General features: G+C 30.4%; 1 protein-coding gene across 1 annotated transcript in view; it reads right to left on the reverse strand.

Annotated features, from left to right (window-relative positions):
• Positions 1-16,612: 16,612 nt before the first annotated feature.
• The window catches only part of LOC129230444 (phosphatidylinositol transfer protein alpha isoform-like), a 68,135-nt gene continuing 66,329 nt past the window's right edge, over positions 16,613-18,418 (reverse strand). Inside the window, exon 11 of the mRNA XM_054864845.1 lies at positions 16,613-16,706. Coding sequence (XP_054720820.1) covers positions 16,662-16,706 — 45 coding nt within the window. The 3' untranslated portion in view covers positions 16,613-16,661. The remainder of the gene's footprint in view (positions 16,707-18,418) is intronic.

Here is an 18,418-nt window from a genome sequence, read left to right on the forward strand (position 1 = left end):
CTAAATATAGCGTCATCTATTTCTTCTTGAACGAGATTTTAAATGTAAGAAAACCACAAATGGTTTTCTTACACCGCCTTTTCCAAGGCAGAAAACCCACTTATTTTTGTCACCAACGACAATTTTGGATCTCGTTGTGTGTAGCCTACAACATTGTCTTGATAAATGGAAGTAGGACAATATAGTTTATTCTTATCCATTTCGTGAAATCTCTTACTTCTGTCCATGCTTGCTTTATGAGTGCACTTCTCTTAGCATCCTGCATGCCATGATGCGGTTTTCATTTTTCAATTCTTCTACATCGTTAATTGTTAAGTAAGTAATGTATATACTCTTTGTTATTCCATTCTACTCTCTTCTTGATACATTCTAACACTTTATCATAACCAATGGGTTTAACTAATGATCACTTCTTCTTAATCTGACAAAAAATACATAGTTTATATTTAATTTGTAGCTTTGCTTTTTTCGAAGATGGAGGCAAAAAAACTTGTAAATGAGTTTCTGGGAGAGAAGACATCGTGAATAAAATAGCAGTGATAAGTTAAGGAAAAAATAACCGTACTTGAAGATTTGAAGACTATTCACCAACGAACCGAGAAACAATACTTTCTCTATGCAGAAGAAGTTTTCTCTTTTACTCTCCCTACAAATTCCTTAAGAGCACCCCCAATGTACGATATTCATATCCGGTCAAAGAGTTTAGGGGGTCAGGGGGTATGCAGGTTATTAGAATTCTGTCAAACGATTATAACAATTAAACAAACTAATGTTTAGTGATCTTAGCCTGAAAATTAAAAGTATTTTTAACTGTGAAAGTTCACCGAGGTACTTTTAAAATAGCTAATTCTGAGAGCCAAAGTAAAAAAAGAAGATTTATCAGAATTTTTTTTAAATGAGTTAATAAACAAAAAAATTAAATATTTTGTTTTTAATTTATAATAAGAAGATGAATAGAATATTAATCTAGTAAATTCACCAGAAAATTATCACAAAATACCCAAAAATTAACTCATAATTGCAAAAACTCATTAAAGCCGCCATCTTGGATTGATGACGTCATACAGGCCGTCTGACACAAATTCAAGCAAAACACCCGGTGGCATAGCTACATTCGATATTAATTTACGCCAGTTGTTTTGATCGTTTATTTGAAGCACTATGAGTATATGTGCAATAAATTTTATTCCTTTTCAATGAGTCCTTCATGTTGCAATTTTCACAAACATGAGTGTATATTCCCTGTTGAAGGGCTTATACGTAACGGGCTTATTTATAACGGGCTTATACGAAGGGAGTTTTCGTTTTCGCAAGTCGATGTTTTCATGTACGATTTTAATGGATGCGTAGACTTTAAAAAATCTGACTCTTACTGGTTTTGTTAACGTTATTTTAAAAGGTGAATGACATGTTTTGTTTTAATGGTGATATCGAGGAATATTTCTCTTATGACTTTCTATGAAAACTGTTACCTTTATTATTTATATCGGAGACACGTTTTTTTTCGTTATGGGTACTTTAAGGCACATTATTAATCTTAGCGATTGGTTTTGTTTGGCTTATTGTTAGCATGTTTGATTAAACCTACGTGCAAACTACTTATTTTGCGAAACCATTCATTATTTTGTCACTGTACTTTTTTTTTGAACAAAAACCAAACTTGAAACAAAACTAATAAAATGAACAATAATTTTCCAAATAATTAAATCAAGCCATTTAAAGTAAAGATGTCTGCCAAATGAAAAACCCCAGTAATTCACCAAATAGATTTTAAACGATCCATTAACATGTAAAATTTGCTAAATGAATATATCGAGTCATAAATAATAGCGAACGTTCCATTAAAACAGAAATTAGAAAAGACGGAGCAAACATTACGACGATGTAAACATATCTTTAAATTTTATTACATTTTACGGGGTACGGGATGCAGGATTTCCGTTTCGTCCTAGATGTACTATGTTTTTTAATTACGTTGTTTTTCTGTTGGGTAATTTTCGTTTAAACATTTTCGGTAAAAATTTTTGGATCGCTAATCAGTTGAAAGTTTGCTTCGCTCGCTTATTGGGTGGGTTACTTTAACGTGGTAGCTTGGCGAGTTTGCCGATAAACAATTGAGTTGCGGGGTTATTTTACAATTTAAAAGCTACTGTTAATGTAATTTTGATGTATTTTTCGTTTATTTGGCAAAATATTTAAATTGGAAATAATTGTTTTTTGGTATTTAAAGGGTGTTTACGCATTTTAGTAAAAGAAATTGAGAATTTTTTCATCAGAGGGGAGAGGGAGGATTCCTTTTGTTAAAGGAACTTTTTTTTTCTTTGATCGGATTGCTAATCGATCGGAGTTCGCATCACTCGCTGAGCAGCTGGGTAGAGCAGCGGAGTCACTTGGCGAGTTTGGCGATAAACACTAGATTTGCGAAATTTTCCGCTTTTGAAAGCTACTGTTAATGCAATTTTTGTTTATTTGGCACAATATTCATAATTGGAAAAAAAAAATTAACTTGAACTCTGAAATTTTGAATTCAAATTATATTTTTCGCAATCACGAGTTGCGACAGGGCCCTACTCATTGGGGGCTATTGTTTCTAGAAACAGCTCCTGTCCCCCAAGCCTCCTGGGCGGTTACGTGTGTATAGTTGTGTGTGTGTGCAGGCGTGTTTGTATGTGTAGGCGCGCGTGCGTGCATGTGTAGGGTTGTTGTGTGTGTAGACCACTGTGTATGCACGCAGGCGTGTGTGTATGTGTGTAAAGGCTTGTGTGTATGAGCGTGTGTGTGTAGGACACGGACGCCATCGACCAGAAGAAACGGATTCCAGGAGGCAGTGCTCGGAGACGCGCCTGCAGAGGCCGGTGGTGCTGGTGTCCCTGGTCCAAGCTGCAAAAGGAACCACAACATCAAGGACGGTGAAATGAAATCAATAAGCAATCGTGATTGCTCAAAAAAAAAAAAAAAAAAAAACATCCGCTTCACTCGCAAAAAGGCTGTGTTTCGGTAGTATGGTCAGTTGGCAAGCTAGGCGATAACAATAGTTGGAGGATTATTTTAAGTGTTAAAGCAACTGTAAATGTAATTCAATGTTTTGGCCAATTGTTTTTTAATTACAAAGAAACTTTTAATTTGTTTTTAACCGAATAAATTATACGATTTTTTTACGACGATTTTCCCCGGGGATTTTTTTTCTTTTTTCGTTAGACAGATGGGATAGCTAAACAATTGGAGTTCGCTCCGCTCGCTAAGAGCTGGGTTACGGTAGCGTGGTCGCTTGGCGACAAACAATAGAGTTGCGGAATTATTTTACATTTGAAAGATATTATTTGATGTCTTTTTTAGGTTATTTGTTGAAACATTTCAAATTGCAGATAAAAAACCGCTTCATTCGCTTAAGAACAGGGTTAAGGTAGCGTGGTTGCTTGTCGCGTTAAGCGATGAACTACACAGTTGGACGATTATTTTGGGTTTTAAAGCTACGTACTGTAAATATTTTTAAATGTTTTGGCGAATAGTTTTAAATTCCAAAGAGACTTTAAAAGTTTTTTTTTTTTTTTTGAAAAATAATTATTCTACTTCAGGGGGGAGGGTGTGTGGAATTTTTTCATTCAATGGACTTCCTTTAAATTCTTAGCACGGGCGTCACTGTGAGTACTGCTAGTATATATATAATTTGATGTTGGTAAATGCGTAGGTGTGTGTGTTCCCTAAGATCTCAGAAACTACTCGGCAGATTTGGCTGAAACTTTTACCGTTTGTACTTTTTAGTACTGGGAAGGTTTATAGACCAGTTCGAAAAAAATCAGATTGATAGTTCCTTTTTTATTCTAATTAAATCCCAATTTTTGCATAAATGTCCCAATAAGGGGATGAAAAAATACTTAACCGTGTTAACGTTACGTCATCGAAAGCACTAATTTTTCTGCTGAAGATGGCATCTGTTACACAGTTCTAGGTTGTATAAAATAACGAGTTATAAGCATTTTAGTTCCATGTTCGAAGGCTTTCATCAACTCAACTCCCAGTTGATATTTAGAATTGTTGAATATTTTTGCGTTTCGTCTGACTCCCCCCCCCCCCGAGGCATTTTTCAAGTTAAATCTCAAAGAAACGTTTTTCCACAAGATTGGCAAATTGATTTGGCTGATTATATTCCAGTAGAAATCTCGTCAAAATTTTTGCAGAAAGATTTCAGTAGCTGATGTATTTGGCAGTTTTTTTTAACTGTCGCTGTTTTTGAAGCCAAAGACTTCGTAATAATGTATCTCAGCTTTCACCATGTGAACAAAATATCGCCGTTAAAGGAATCGAAAACTTTTTTTAATATGTAAAATAATCCATCAACTAAATTAAGTAAATCCATAAACACACAGCACAAAACTTCCATTAATTTTTCTTTTTGCACAACTTCAAGCAATCGTCAAATTTTACTACTTATTTTGGAAACATTTCGGTTGAAACTGTTTCGTGCCATTTTATGGTGACCAAAAGTGTCTAAGCATCTGGCGACAATATCTCTTCGACGAAAATTAGTAACATACCGTTTTACAAAGTAAGGAGAGAGAGCATTATCCAAGGTATCCCAAACCTTGGATAATGTTCCCCCTCCGATTCCCGCAAATTTGGCAACGTTTTAAATCGTACCAAGAACCCACAATAATTGAAATTTGCCGGGGCGATTGAAACGGGCGACTACATGTTTTTAAAACAGTTCGTACTTCAATAGACATGCAGAGTAGGTTTTAGACTCCATGTTAAAAAAAAAAAAAAAAAAGTATTAATAGATAAATCTTTTTAAACATGTTAAGTTCAATTTCCTATTTCGGAAATTCTTCAAATTTGTATATGCTTAAATGTCGTGCTTTCTTTTCTAAATGAATACTATTTTGCTCTTTATACTTATTGCTATTTTAGTTTTATGAGTAAGGAAGAAGCTCGATTTTTAATCACGTGAAAAAGGTATGTTCTAAATTCCTTCACTTAAAACAAGTTCAAGTATCCATTGTTTCTCATAATTATTACTGAACCAAACAACGCCGGGTATTTTTGCTAGTTTCTTATAAAACAACACAACGCTTTCCTTCAGGTTTTGAATACCTGACGTTAACAATACTATCAAAATTCTTTAAAATAGAAAGTGCGAAATTCGATGCTTAACTTATTTTGTGTCACAAAAACAAGAATTTGAGAAATATTACTTTCAATGCGCTTATATACGAGTATACGCATCTATTCTTTTGAGTTATTAAAAAGACATCCAATATTTAACAGGGGTGAAGCTATGTAACGTACACATCGGATTTTTTTCTCTCTCCATTTTAATAGATAGGGGCTGGTGGGGCAAAGTGGTCATGGTGATAAAATACAGGCTTAGGTAAATAATAAATACAGGAATTTCTTTTTAAACTTCAGATTTTTTTGTCGTTATTTTACATTACATTAATAAAGAACACTATGCACTGAATTTTCGGAAGAAAAAATTATTAAAATAGCCGAATGGCATTTCCTTTTTCATGTGCGATAATGACCTGGGGTGGGGGTAAAGTGGTCAGAGTTCAAAAAAATTGATCTTAAACCACCATAAATAACCGTAATTTTTTTAATGCTCAACACACCTAGTTCTTTCGAAGAAATTAACTTCATTTAAATACATTTTTGATCATCAACTGTGTTCAAAAGTTGGTTCATCAAGAATTTTAATCATATTTCACTCCTGGATTTCATCAATATCATTAGGAAAGGAGTGATAATTTGTAATGTTTTATTTCTTCAGAAATTTTTTAAAGATACCGTCTGAATAATGTCTAAACTACCTAAATTACATAAGAAAATATTACACTCAGAGTTCTGAAAAAATAGTACTTAATGGGGGGAAAATGATCAAGCTTTATCTATTTATTGAATGTATGCGAAATATTTCATTTTCTAAGTTTCTACTTTTTACTGATATTTAACAGATGATTTTTTGAAGAGGGAAAGGGGGGTGGCGGCATAAATTATTCTACTAGAATAAATAGAAAGCTGTAGTTGCAGAAAAACTGCTATGATTTTCTCCCCTAAATATTATAGGATTAATCTTGCTTTAATTCAATTGATATGTTATATCAATTTTAAACTCAGTTGCATATAGCTCAGTTTACCTTAAAAACAGTAAATGGTTAGTAAACTAATTATTTAACTGATATCTGCCTTATAAGTGAAGATTTAATGATTTTAGATGAATGTTAAGCTAAACCTATGACCACTTTACCCCATCTTACTTAAGTTGCTCGAAAATAAAAATTAAAAAAAATCCAGCTTGGCTGTTTATGCTGAGGTGTTCTAGATACATCCAAGAAGCTGCCTGCAAAACCAATCTGCTAAAAATTTTAGTAAACAAAATTCTACTAAGAAGTTAAAAGAGGTGTTCAGGTTTTAAAATGTTTCATGTGCACACAAAACAATTTTTTTTCACGAAATAAAATACTGTCAGTTTCAAAATTTTGGATTCAGAATGTAGTTCCTAATTGTTAAAATCTAAAATTAAAAAAATTACCCCCATTCTTTCATTTATTTCGAATATATAGCTCTTTATTTGATTTATGACCATTTTAACCCATTGACCACTTCCCCCACCAGACCATATGTCATCTTTTACATTTGCTTATGTTAAGGCCCTTAATGCAGCACCCCCTCATTTAGATAATCTATTGTAATACAAACCAATAAAATATACAACTGAAATTAAATTTGACCAATCATCAAGATTTCTGAAACACACCCTGAAACAAAAGCCTGGTTACGGCCCCGATACAAGGGCGCCCATATGGGAAGGGGGTGCACAAGCCCCCCCCCCCTTTGAAATTAGAACTTCCTTGCTTTTAGTATTTTTTCTTTGCAAAAATGTAAAAATACTTCTCTGGTAATTAATGAATAAGTTATTAAAAATGTCGAATTTTAATAACTCTAATATCCTACTAAACCATGGGGAAAATATCTGAGCCCCCCTTAAAATTTTACATATGGGCGCCCTTGCCCTGATATGTAATATGATTTTTCAAAAGAAAACACATGAAACATAAGTTAAATCTGTTATATTTTGCCAATGTTTATCTTAGAACAATTTACTATTAACAAAAAACAATTGTCAACACTTGTAGTTCTTCAAAAAGGTTTAGTTTATAATGACTGACAATGATTGACAGCATGAAGTCAGTTTTATGTAATTAAAGAAACATTGTGGGGGGGGGGGGGCAAACAATAAATTTCAATTTTCAATGTTACTAAATAGGATTTTTTCTGCAAGATAATGATCACTATTTCATTACGTAACAAAAATGCAATAATTATTTCAAAGACTTATTTATTAAAAAGTATGATGTTTGAAAATTAAGGAAGCAAAAGCAAAACACCATTAATATATATTTCATCTATTAAAAATAGTTTCAACAATGATCAATTTACATTTCTTTGGAATATTACGATTTCAGGTTAACTGGATGATTGAACACTGAAATCTTCTACTTGTTGGGTAATACATGAAATAAAGACAAATTAAATTAGAAATTTCAACTGTATAACAGAATCATGAATTATAAGTTAATTTTTCACAAACATTATCAAATAAATTTTATTTTAATCTTTTGTATTGCCTAACTTTCCACAGCATTAACACATAAATTGTGCTAAAAGCTTCAGATGCACACAACGTTTGGAATTCAGTTGGTAAAAATAAACTCCAGATAAAGTGATAAAAGCAGAAACTTAAATATTAATTGCAATCATCATATTACAACTATCTGGAATTAGCGTTACTGTTTCAGTTTTATTTTGTTAAGATAAATGAAATGAAAGGAAAAGTTTATTTGTGCTACATTGTTAGCATTCAAAGTTTTTATTCTTTAAAAATAGAAGTATGAGAACATTATTCATTACACGGTACAGTAGGAAGATTTTAAAGAAACTAGAAGAAAATTCAAATGCTTGTTTAGGGTACGAAAATTGCTTTTTCTGGGGTAAAAAAAAAAGAACAGGTCCTCATTGGAGTCAATACCAATAATTAACTATGGGATCCTCTCCCTTTTTGTCATAGAAAATTAAAATTATACTACCTTTCAATTACATCACTACTTAGTTACTTAACATTTGTTACGCAATAAAAAAAAATGTTGTAAACAACACATTACCTCCATGTATGGGCATCATTCTTATTTAAAAAAAAAAAAAAAAACCACTTAAGTTGAATGCAGAAAACTTGCGATTATAAATGTGGTACGAAACTCTCAATTTAGCCGAGATGGATTAACTGATGCCTTAGAGAAAAAAAATCATAACACAAAAATGACTAGAAATGCAAATTAATTTTTCACCAAAAAAAAAAAACAAAATCATAAATAAATAAAAAAGACGAGTAGAGAACCAATTGCAACCAAAAAGGGAGATTCACAACTAGCTGTTATACAGGTCCTACTCATGAAATTTTAACCAATTATCACTTACCGCTTTTGCCACCAAAATACCTGCATGCACAGATATAGATGTCATGACAATAGATGATATATCGCCCATACCTATTTACATACTATGAATGAACCTCACGAAAAACTTTGTAAAATTGATTCAGGGGTAATTAAAGATGAAGTGTATATTCAAATTTTAAGGGGAATTTTTTTGAGAATACAGTACTTTCTTTAATGATTTTTTTTTAATGTTTTATTTTCAACTAAAAACAGTAAATGCAAAACTATGAGAAATGATTTTTCATAGTTTTACAAACTATCACAACTTTTTTCCCATTAACTTTTATTGTCTAGGCAAAACATGAAAAAACACATTTCTTAGATTTATTACTTTCAATGAAATTAAATTTCTCCTAAAGACCCCGAAAACAAATACAAAACTTAAAAATTGAAAAGTCCAAAATTTATGCTTGTGCTACTTCTGAGGCTTTTAAAGTATTGTGAAAAATATATACCATAACCTTGGATACAAAAACCAAAATGAAGAATACATTAATAAAATTTTATTGCACTCATGATTTAATAATCAGCAACATCAAAGTGGTAAAATAGTTTCATAAAATTCACAAATTAAAGATAAAATCAAATTTGTCTAATACAGAATTCTGCCAAGTTGATATTTAATTTTCTTAAACGAAACCGCAAGTTTTCTGACAAGCCATTACTGGCAAATAGGCAATGTCAAAACAGAACATAAATAAGTTCATATTAATTATGAACACAGGACCTGCAAAACCTTTTTTTTTTGGATTATAGCTTATAAAAAATCACAAGTAAAGTTAATTCATTATGGACTAGATATATTAAGGCTAGTTTAGGACTAGATTTTCTACTAAATTCTCATAAACTTTTATTCTTTAGCCATAACTGATAAACATATTTAAAAAAAACAGACCATACATTTTAAGTTAAAAATGTTTATAACTTTTAAAACATTTTTTAAAATTAAAAACAACTTTTACAAATAAAATTTTGAATGCATATAACCAAAACATCTACACAGAAATTCGTTTCTTACTAATTTTTGTAAAAAATATAGAAAATTGTTGAATGAAATTTTTCTCTTACGATAAAAATAGAACTAATTCCTATTCCTTAATAACTATTTAGTCTAATTACGATGGAAATTACCTCTAATTATTGTGTAGTGAATGTTGTAATTTATAACATTTACCTAAAAGTTGCAATTTCTATATGTTTCGTTTTTGGGCTTAAACCTTATTTACAATAATTATGACCACTAAAAACTTTCTAAACAGAATGACTTTTTAAGCACCGGATCATACACAGAATCATAATAGAAATTAAAACACATTTTACTCATCGATTTTTCAAATGCAAGCGAGCCTCTCATACAACTGAGCAGTTACGAAAAACATAACAAATAGTAGATCATGTCAAAACTTCACCGAGAAAAATATCTAGGTACAATAGCTAAAAAACCAGGCAAGAATAACATTGGCAATGAAACTGCAATTGAAAGATTGTACACCAATAATATTTGTACTCTTAAATAAAATATATCACATTAGTTTTTTTAAAAAAAGGAGAATTCGAAGCAATACGTTTTAATCATTTGAAAAAAATCACATTTAATTGAAAATTGAACTTAATTTTTATATTGATCTTTCAATTCAATTGCAAAAAACCTTTGACTTTCCAAATATAAATATATTGCTTTTCAATGCATTTTTCATGGTTCTACAGAATTTTTGGGCATCGACTGTGAAATCATAAAAAAATACTTTTATTAAATTGAAAAGCCACAGGAGAAGACATACCATCTGAAATATTCAGAAAAAGCTGGCAAGTATGCACAAAAACCCATTTGCCTTTCACTCGTCTATTCTCAAATTAACAATGTATGAAAAAAATAATTTACACAACTATATTTGAGACTTAAATTTAACATTTTGGTTCAAATTCATTTGTAAAAAAAAAATTTAAAATGTAACTGGAAAAGTTTTATGAATAATATTTCTGCACAGATATTATATCACAGGTATTTAAGCAAAAGTCATTGACCATAACACACTCACACATTTGCAATTGATTAGTATTACTAAGAAATAGTGATTTCATGATATATTATGCTTATTTAAATAAAAGTGCTATAGGAGTTATAGTAACCCTTACAATGTTGAACAGTAACATCTGTAATGTAAGTTTCATTAGGCTTTAAAAGTTGAAATGAACTGTGTCACAAAAAATAAGCTTTGCACTCAGTGACTTTTGCTTAGAAGCAGACATTTTTCTTTCTTTTGATCGAAGATGTTTATAACAAAACTATTTTTAATCACAAAAGTTTAATTATGAAAGAAATATTGATGAACAACAACATGGTTTCTAACATTAGCACTAATTAAAATTTTAAAAAATGTATTAAAACCATGCAAAGAATTTAATGACAGTGAGAACATTCTTCTGAGTTTTCTTTTAAACAAATTATACCTTTAACAATCTGCAGTATAATTTTACAGTAATACTTCTGAATGATTGCAGCACAGGTAAGAAATAAATAAATAAATAAATGATTTAAGATTAAACTTGTCAACATAAATTATTGAATAGTATATATATTTGCAACACAATGATAAGTTATTAAAATTTGAATTAAAAATACAAATTGAAAACAAAACTATTTCTTTGTACTGAAACACAGAATTAATAAATAGCTTCAATAGTGAGAGATATAGTAAACTGTCATAATATCACAATCAGATCTGACCTATTATTTGGTGCTCTAGAAATGAGATGCATGCACTAATTCCTCAACTATTCACATTTATTACAGCAATATACAAATGAGTACCACATGTTCAATGAAATAACCAGGCACCATAAATCAATGAAATTGCCTCAAAACACCTGCATTCATAAAGAACACTTGAAACAATATTCATATATCTTTGGTGTATATTTTATCCTTTAAATATTTTAAGAGAGTTCCCATACATCATTTGAATTCTGTAAATATTAATAAGGGTGTAGAATTAAAAAATGACTGTAGATCGACTAATCATGAATCTATTATGTACTTATGCCAAGTTTTAAGGTCATAAAAGATAAATTTTTGTATTATGTTTATTAATTGCGTGATGAAATAATGTGTGAGTGCAAGTTTATTGTAAAAGTATACTTGCAAAATATTGGAGAGGAAAATGCCACAAAACATTTCATTGCAACACTATTAAAATCTTCAAGTTTTAGGGGGCTGTAAATTGTAGATTTATACTATAGACATATTATGAAAAACACAAGTATCTTAGCTCAGTAATAAGTTTGAAAATCAAGAAAACTATGGAACGTTTTATTAAAAAAGCTGTTATGTAGTATTAAACCTCAAGATTTGTCTTTTCAGTTTTTGCTAATAGGAAGTATATATCTTTCTGTGTGTGCTACAACCTGATATAGTTATATCAGGATTCTTCATAGTGAACTGCACTCTTGTAACTAAGAAATATTTTACTTATGAATCTATTATTTTTTTGGTAGAATTGGAAGGGTGAATACTTGCACCTAACATAGCTCTTAATGATAGCAAAAATTCAATGAAATATCAACAAAAACAGAGCTGCTGATCCAATGATGATTGTCTAAACTCTCTAACAAAATATATTTGATTTTTGAAAATGATTCATAAAAGTCATTTTTTAAAATTTAAATTAAAACAAATTGTTAGCACAGCTTATGTCACTGATAAAAAGTTGAAGAAATTGTCAACTTCCTAGGGGTAGTGGTAGATTTGTAGTGACATGAAAGCTGAGATAGGCACAGTAGGCCTTGACCCACATGGGCTGTTGTGTTACTGACTTTCAGCTTTTTAGTGGCGGATTTACCATATCACACATGTCAGTCACGAGGAGCTCCCTACATAGGAGTCACAAAAATGAGGATAAATGTTTTACATAGTTCTGTGACAGATAAAGGGACCTCCAAAGCCAACTGTGATGAGCTCCCAAACTTGTAAATCCACCACTGCCAGGGGGGACTTTTACAGTTAGCTGCCATGTATTTATGTATGAAACAAGCAAAGCCTGAAAATACCCATCCGGCAATCTGATGTAACATTAAAAATCATGACTGTAGTGCACTTTGACTGCCTGTTAACTGCATCTGTTCAAGTGAAGGCCCTAAGTTAATTTGGCAAATTGCAGATGTCGTTACCCCTCAAAAACCCTCTCTTACCTTTTTCAACTGCCTATTCCACCCATTTTGAGATATGCAAAACTTGTGTCAGTGATGCTTCTTTTCTTACCCAAATATTTATAATTTTCTTCTATTTTATGTACGTATTTTTCCTGCATTATGGAAAATCGAATTGTTGTATCCAACTGTGTGGAAATTTTATATTTTTTGCTCCAAGATGAATCCTATTAGGGGTCCATTTTGGTTCTTTTTTGAGTTCCAAAAAGGATCATGCACAAAATTTGGAGTAGCAAAAGTAGACCTTAAATAAAATTCCTAGTCGCAAAATAGAGTGTAGACACTCATTTGTAGAAGAATGCTACTAACAAAATTTTTTTTTAAATAAAAGAGAGGAATTTTTAATTTCCATATTCTACTTTTTGGTTGAATCTATTAAAAAAATCTGGCTCTTTAGTTTTAGCTGTCTAATTAATTATTAATTTTAATCGTTAAATGAAACACAGAAACGGATGAACTGCTTTCAACTGCATAACTTTTAAAAATTTAAGAAAATGCATCAACTGTAAAAATAAGATTCGACTTTGCTGACCTAAAATATCTAAAAAATGGTCGTCAAAAAAATAGTGGTGCAAAAACTAACTTCAAAAGAATTTTATTTGATGATATGCTAAAATGACTTAGCAATGAATCTATAAAAATATATTTAAATTGCGTAAGAAATAGAATCACTAGAAGCACAAAAATCACAGGATTAGTTATAAGGAAGAATTTGGTAATCACACAATGCATTCAACATGAGAGCATGGGAACTCAGTTAACTATATGCAAACACTTATAAAATGACTAGACTAAATTTAAATATTAAATTAGTTTTTCTAGCATATATGAAAGAACAGAGTAGTATATAATTATTTACATAAAATAAATTATCTATTTACATCCATTTTATATATATTTCTATTTCACAGTAATAAGATAACAACAGTGTTAGATCATTTGAGCATAAAGAAGAAATTGCAAAAGGCTACATTCCAAACTATCCTATGCACATTTTTAGAATCGAAAATTTCAAATTTGATTTCATAAATTACATTCATACAAATGAAAGCAAACAGGATGAAAGATATTTTGAACAAATATCACAAGACTCTGAATCACATACTGGTACAAAATGTCTGGAATGTAGCATCTCATATGATATAAAATATAATATAAACATAAAACAATATATACATTTAAATTAAAACAGTAACAAAAAGAAGTGAGAACAAATCATCTGAAAATTAGCTTGAAAAACGTTATATTGCGTCAATAATATAAAAGTCAGCCTCTTTTTCAAATTGATTACTACTCTTGATCTTTGGAGAACTTCAAAGGTACCATATTTACCCAGTTTCATTTATTTTTTCCTTTTAAGATGAGTCAAATTAGGCAGTGTCTGCAGCAGTCATTTTCTTTTTTCTAAGTAAAGTCATGCAAATAAATAGCTACAAAATTAAGCAAAATCAACATAATTTTAGCTAAGTAAATATTAATAAATTAATAAGCAAATAAAATAATTCACAAAAAGGATGAAAAAATTATCATTGCATTATAACTTTTACAGCAAAACTAAAACAAAATAGGAAAACCGCAAAAACAATGTATAACTTTACGAACTGATTTCAAAATATAATAAAAAATCATAATGAAATATAATGCGGAAAGTCTTTTTTTCTTAATGAAGCTAATTTCATTTTGGTGTCTAATGTGTTTCAAGCAGTCTGACTGTTCCCAGTCATAAATTTTCTTCAGTTAATATTTCTCAGCACCTAAAATATTTCATGTTATCTGCATTGGACGTTAAGTAGAAATGCTAGATTTATCTGATTGTCTGTTATGCTTGAAAATTAAAAATCAACATAACAGCAAAACAAATTTGTTCCAAAATTGAAGTCATTAAGCACCAGCATTTAGATCAGATGAAAAACATAAAGTTACAAAAAAAAAAAAAAAAAAAAAAAAAAGCAATATAATCTCTCTTTAACTAAAAAAAAAAAAAAAAGACTAGAAACTCATCTTTTCCAAAACTTGTTCACCACTTTTTGCTGTCAATCATAATTTTCACGACGCTGATATACAGATGCTTTTAGAAACATTTGCAATAAATATTTTACATATTCATACTAACCAAATACTATCGATATATGTACAGAAAATTTTACCCAAATTTTAGGATTATAAAATAATAAAGGGTAAATATGGTAACCACAAAATAACTTACAAATAAACAATTCAGCATGAATCTAACATCTTGGCAGTCAGCGAGCTGAAACAAAATGTCTCTCATCAAAACACAATGCTAACATTCAATTAAAATAAAAAGCATTTTAAGGGTTACGTTGATCAATACTAAAAATTGACATTTATGGTTATTCATTTTACAGAGCCGGCTGCAAAATCTAAATTAATTTACATACAACTTTACATGAATAACAAATAATACAGATATTCTATATTTTGCATCTGAATTGCTAAGTAATTATTCTCTCTTGAAAATGAAATATAGAGCTTAATTTCAAGAGAATATTAAAATGAGTTGGGGGAAAAAGTTTTTTGATTTTAAAAGCAACAAACATAAAAGACTCTAAAAATGGAATATGCATCCTTCTGAAGAGAAATCCAAAATAGCCCATAAATAACAAAGAAAAATTTTGATACCACAATACCCCAGGAGTGAAACTAACCTAGGTTCCAGAATCATTGAACAGTGCTTTTTGCACACAGAGCTAGGGCAGAACAGGTCAATGGTCAAAAGGGATGTCGTTCCCCTCCCAATCCTTCTAAAACTGGAGATTTTGTTCACCCTGGCCCAATCTACCCTAAGAATTCTGGTGCATCCCCGGAAGAGTTTCATCCCAGATCCTTAAATAGAAGGGTCATTTAACAGTAAATTTATCCAGTAAATTTGTTTCAAAAATATGTAAATTTTTTGAAATTAACAATTTCTTATAGATACATTATGTGGTAGAAAAAGCACGAAATTTTGAAACAGCTATTTAAATGGTAAAACTGAAAGAATTAATGTTGAAAAAACATTTTCATTTTGGTTAACTAATTGCAGTCAAAGTTAAAAATCATCAAGTTAATTAGTTTGATAACTAAATTAATTCTTTAATCAAAAATGTCCACTCATTTATTTGAATGAAATTGAAAATAAGTTTGGTTTCCTCTGCAAACTTTTATGTTTTCAGAATGCAAGAAGTTCTTTTTTAATTTTCTGAGTAAAATTTTGTTAAGTCAATTCCTGATGATAAAAAGTCAATTTTCTCTCTAAAATGCATAAAATTAGAGCACACTTGGTTAAAATTTCTATGAAAAGATTCTTTGGTACCACAATCATGCACGAACTAAATTCTCTACCTCAAAAGATTCTCAACCTTTATTATTCAAGCCTTTGAGTCTTAGAACATATACTCAGCAATCAGACATGAGTTAAAAAAAAAAAAAAAAAAAAAAAAAAATCAAAATTTTCTTTGAGTTCTTTTAGTAATTGGCATGTACAGAGGTCAGTTATAATTTCAAGCTAGAAATAACTTCTATTTTAGAAACAGCTAGTAAAATACTTTATCTAAAGTAATAATTCTTGCTTTTTCGAAAATTTTCACTTTAATGCTATTAATTTATGTCTCTCTATGAAGGGAATAACAAAAAGGTCGAGAACCCAATCTTCTACATACAGTTACAACATACAAAGTCAGCCAAGGTGACGAATGGCGAAAGGCCCTGTATATGCTCTAACACATGTATAATTGACTAGACATTTCCACCCTTTTTGCTAAAGATGAATCTTCAGGTGCTGTAATTTTCTGGTATTATAATTCACTAAATATAATCTAATACAATCCAACCAATTAAGGATAAATGAAATGATCTGATTACTTCGGTTTCTTGTATTTTGGACAGTGAAATGGCTGAAACATAATTTACATAGGTGAATTGGAATAGATAGATATGCTTGATTAATGCTATCCATGGAAGTCATTCCTCACCTTGAGTACCTCGGACATTGCCCTTGTTACGTTGCTGAAAAATATTTGAAAATGCGTTAGAAACAAATAAATAAGGGAATAGAAATTAGACATTAGAAATTACATTAGAAACAGGATGAAACTACTAACTAAATCTTAAATAATGAGCCAATATTTTTTGGTTTTGGCAATTACATTAGAATGGTTAGAAATGTCAATAATATCTGAAGATTTTTCCTTGATATCAGATTTAAAAAATTGAGTACTTCTAGAATACAAGTTTTGGATGAAAGAAAGAAAAATAAAAAATTAATTAACATGCTTAAAAACTCTTCTAAGGAGTTTTAAGGCTAGAAAATCAGAACTGGAACATTCAGAGTGGTCCGGAACTGGGCGCCTCCCCCCCCCCATTTTCAACATTACATTGGTTAGGGTTAAGAGTCATAAGAATTGATACAACACCATCTATGTGTTGTATCAATGTGTATGTATCACACAGCCAAATTCTGTGCCCTGTTCTCGCAGATGTTTTGCGGTAAAACATCTCCAAATCCTTGAAGCTTCACAAAATATCTGAGAGAACATTGGTCAGATTTCAGCTGAGTTACAAAATGGATTGCGTTCTATCAATGTTATAAGAATTGACAGAATGCTATCCATGTCATATAATAGCCAATTCTGTGCAATGTTCTCACAGAGGTTTTGGGGCAAAACATCTCCGAATCCTGGAAACTTCGCAAAACATCAGCAAGAACATGGTTCAGAATTCAACTGAGTTACAATATGGATTGCATTCTATCCATGTTTGACTTTAAGGTAACTGAGTATAACAGACAAAAAAAATTCAACAATAACTAACATAATAATGAAAATAAAGCAGGGGTATGCCCACTTCCAGACTAGTCAATACAATATTTCTTGCATATAGTTTTATTTTTTAATGGAAAGCATGGAAAAATATGCAAGTTCACAATAATTATATATTTGATATAAAAATTTTAAGAATGATTTTCTGTTTTATTATAAACAACACAGCATTTCCGCAAAAAAAAAAAAAAAAAAAAAAAAACTTTTGATGTAGTGTGAAGGAAAAAACAGATTTCAATGGAAAATGCAAGGAATGTTGCTTTACACAATTAAAAGTGTTAGTTTTAACTCCATAACTTTTAATTTTAAATCGCAACTTTCTTTTTTTCTGAAGAGATTTCAATCAGGACTTTATGACTCAAGAAAGGGGTGGGTAGATTCTTTTGAACAATCAAATTTCTAGAATTTTAGCATACAATACAGTATGAGCATGTAAAGAAGCATATTTAAGCAGGTCTTAATTAAAAGGTCAATATTGATGCTCCTACATACAAAAAAATTTCTCAATATAAATTGACGTCTTGGCTCCTGTACATTCGTCCAATAATCCACAGATTGGAGTGTTGAGGTCAAACATCATAAATATTGGAAAGAAGCATAGCTAAAATACCAATTTAGACAAACCACATCGACTCTGACTTTGACACATTATAACTCTTTCAATACTATCATCTCCCAAAGTTACTATGAAGAGTTGAAGTAATAATACAAATTTTAACATTGAACTCTTAAGTTTTACATTTAGAGATGTACTTTAACAAAAATCAGTAAATCCATTAAAAATATAAAAATGACAGGTGCAAAGCATTTTGTTCAGTCATCAGAATGATTTGTCATACAGTTGTTCTAAATAATATTAACATAAAAAAGTTTTTGACGCATTTTAGAAATAATACAAAA

The sequence above is a fragment of the Uloborus diversus genome, chromosome 1 (genome assembly GCF_026930045.1).
Source record: "Uloborus diversus isolate 005 chromosome 1, Udiv.v.3.1, whole genome shotgun sequence".
Lineage (NCBI taxonomy): Eukaryota > Metazoa > Arthropoda > Arachnida > Araneae > Uloboridae > Uloborus > Uloborus diversus.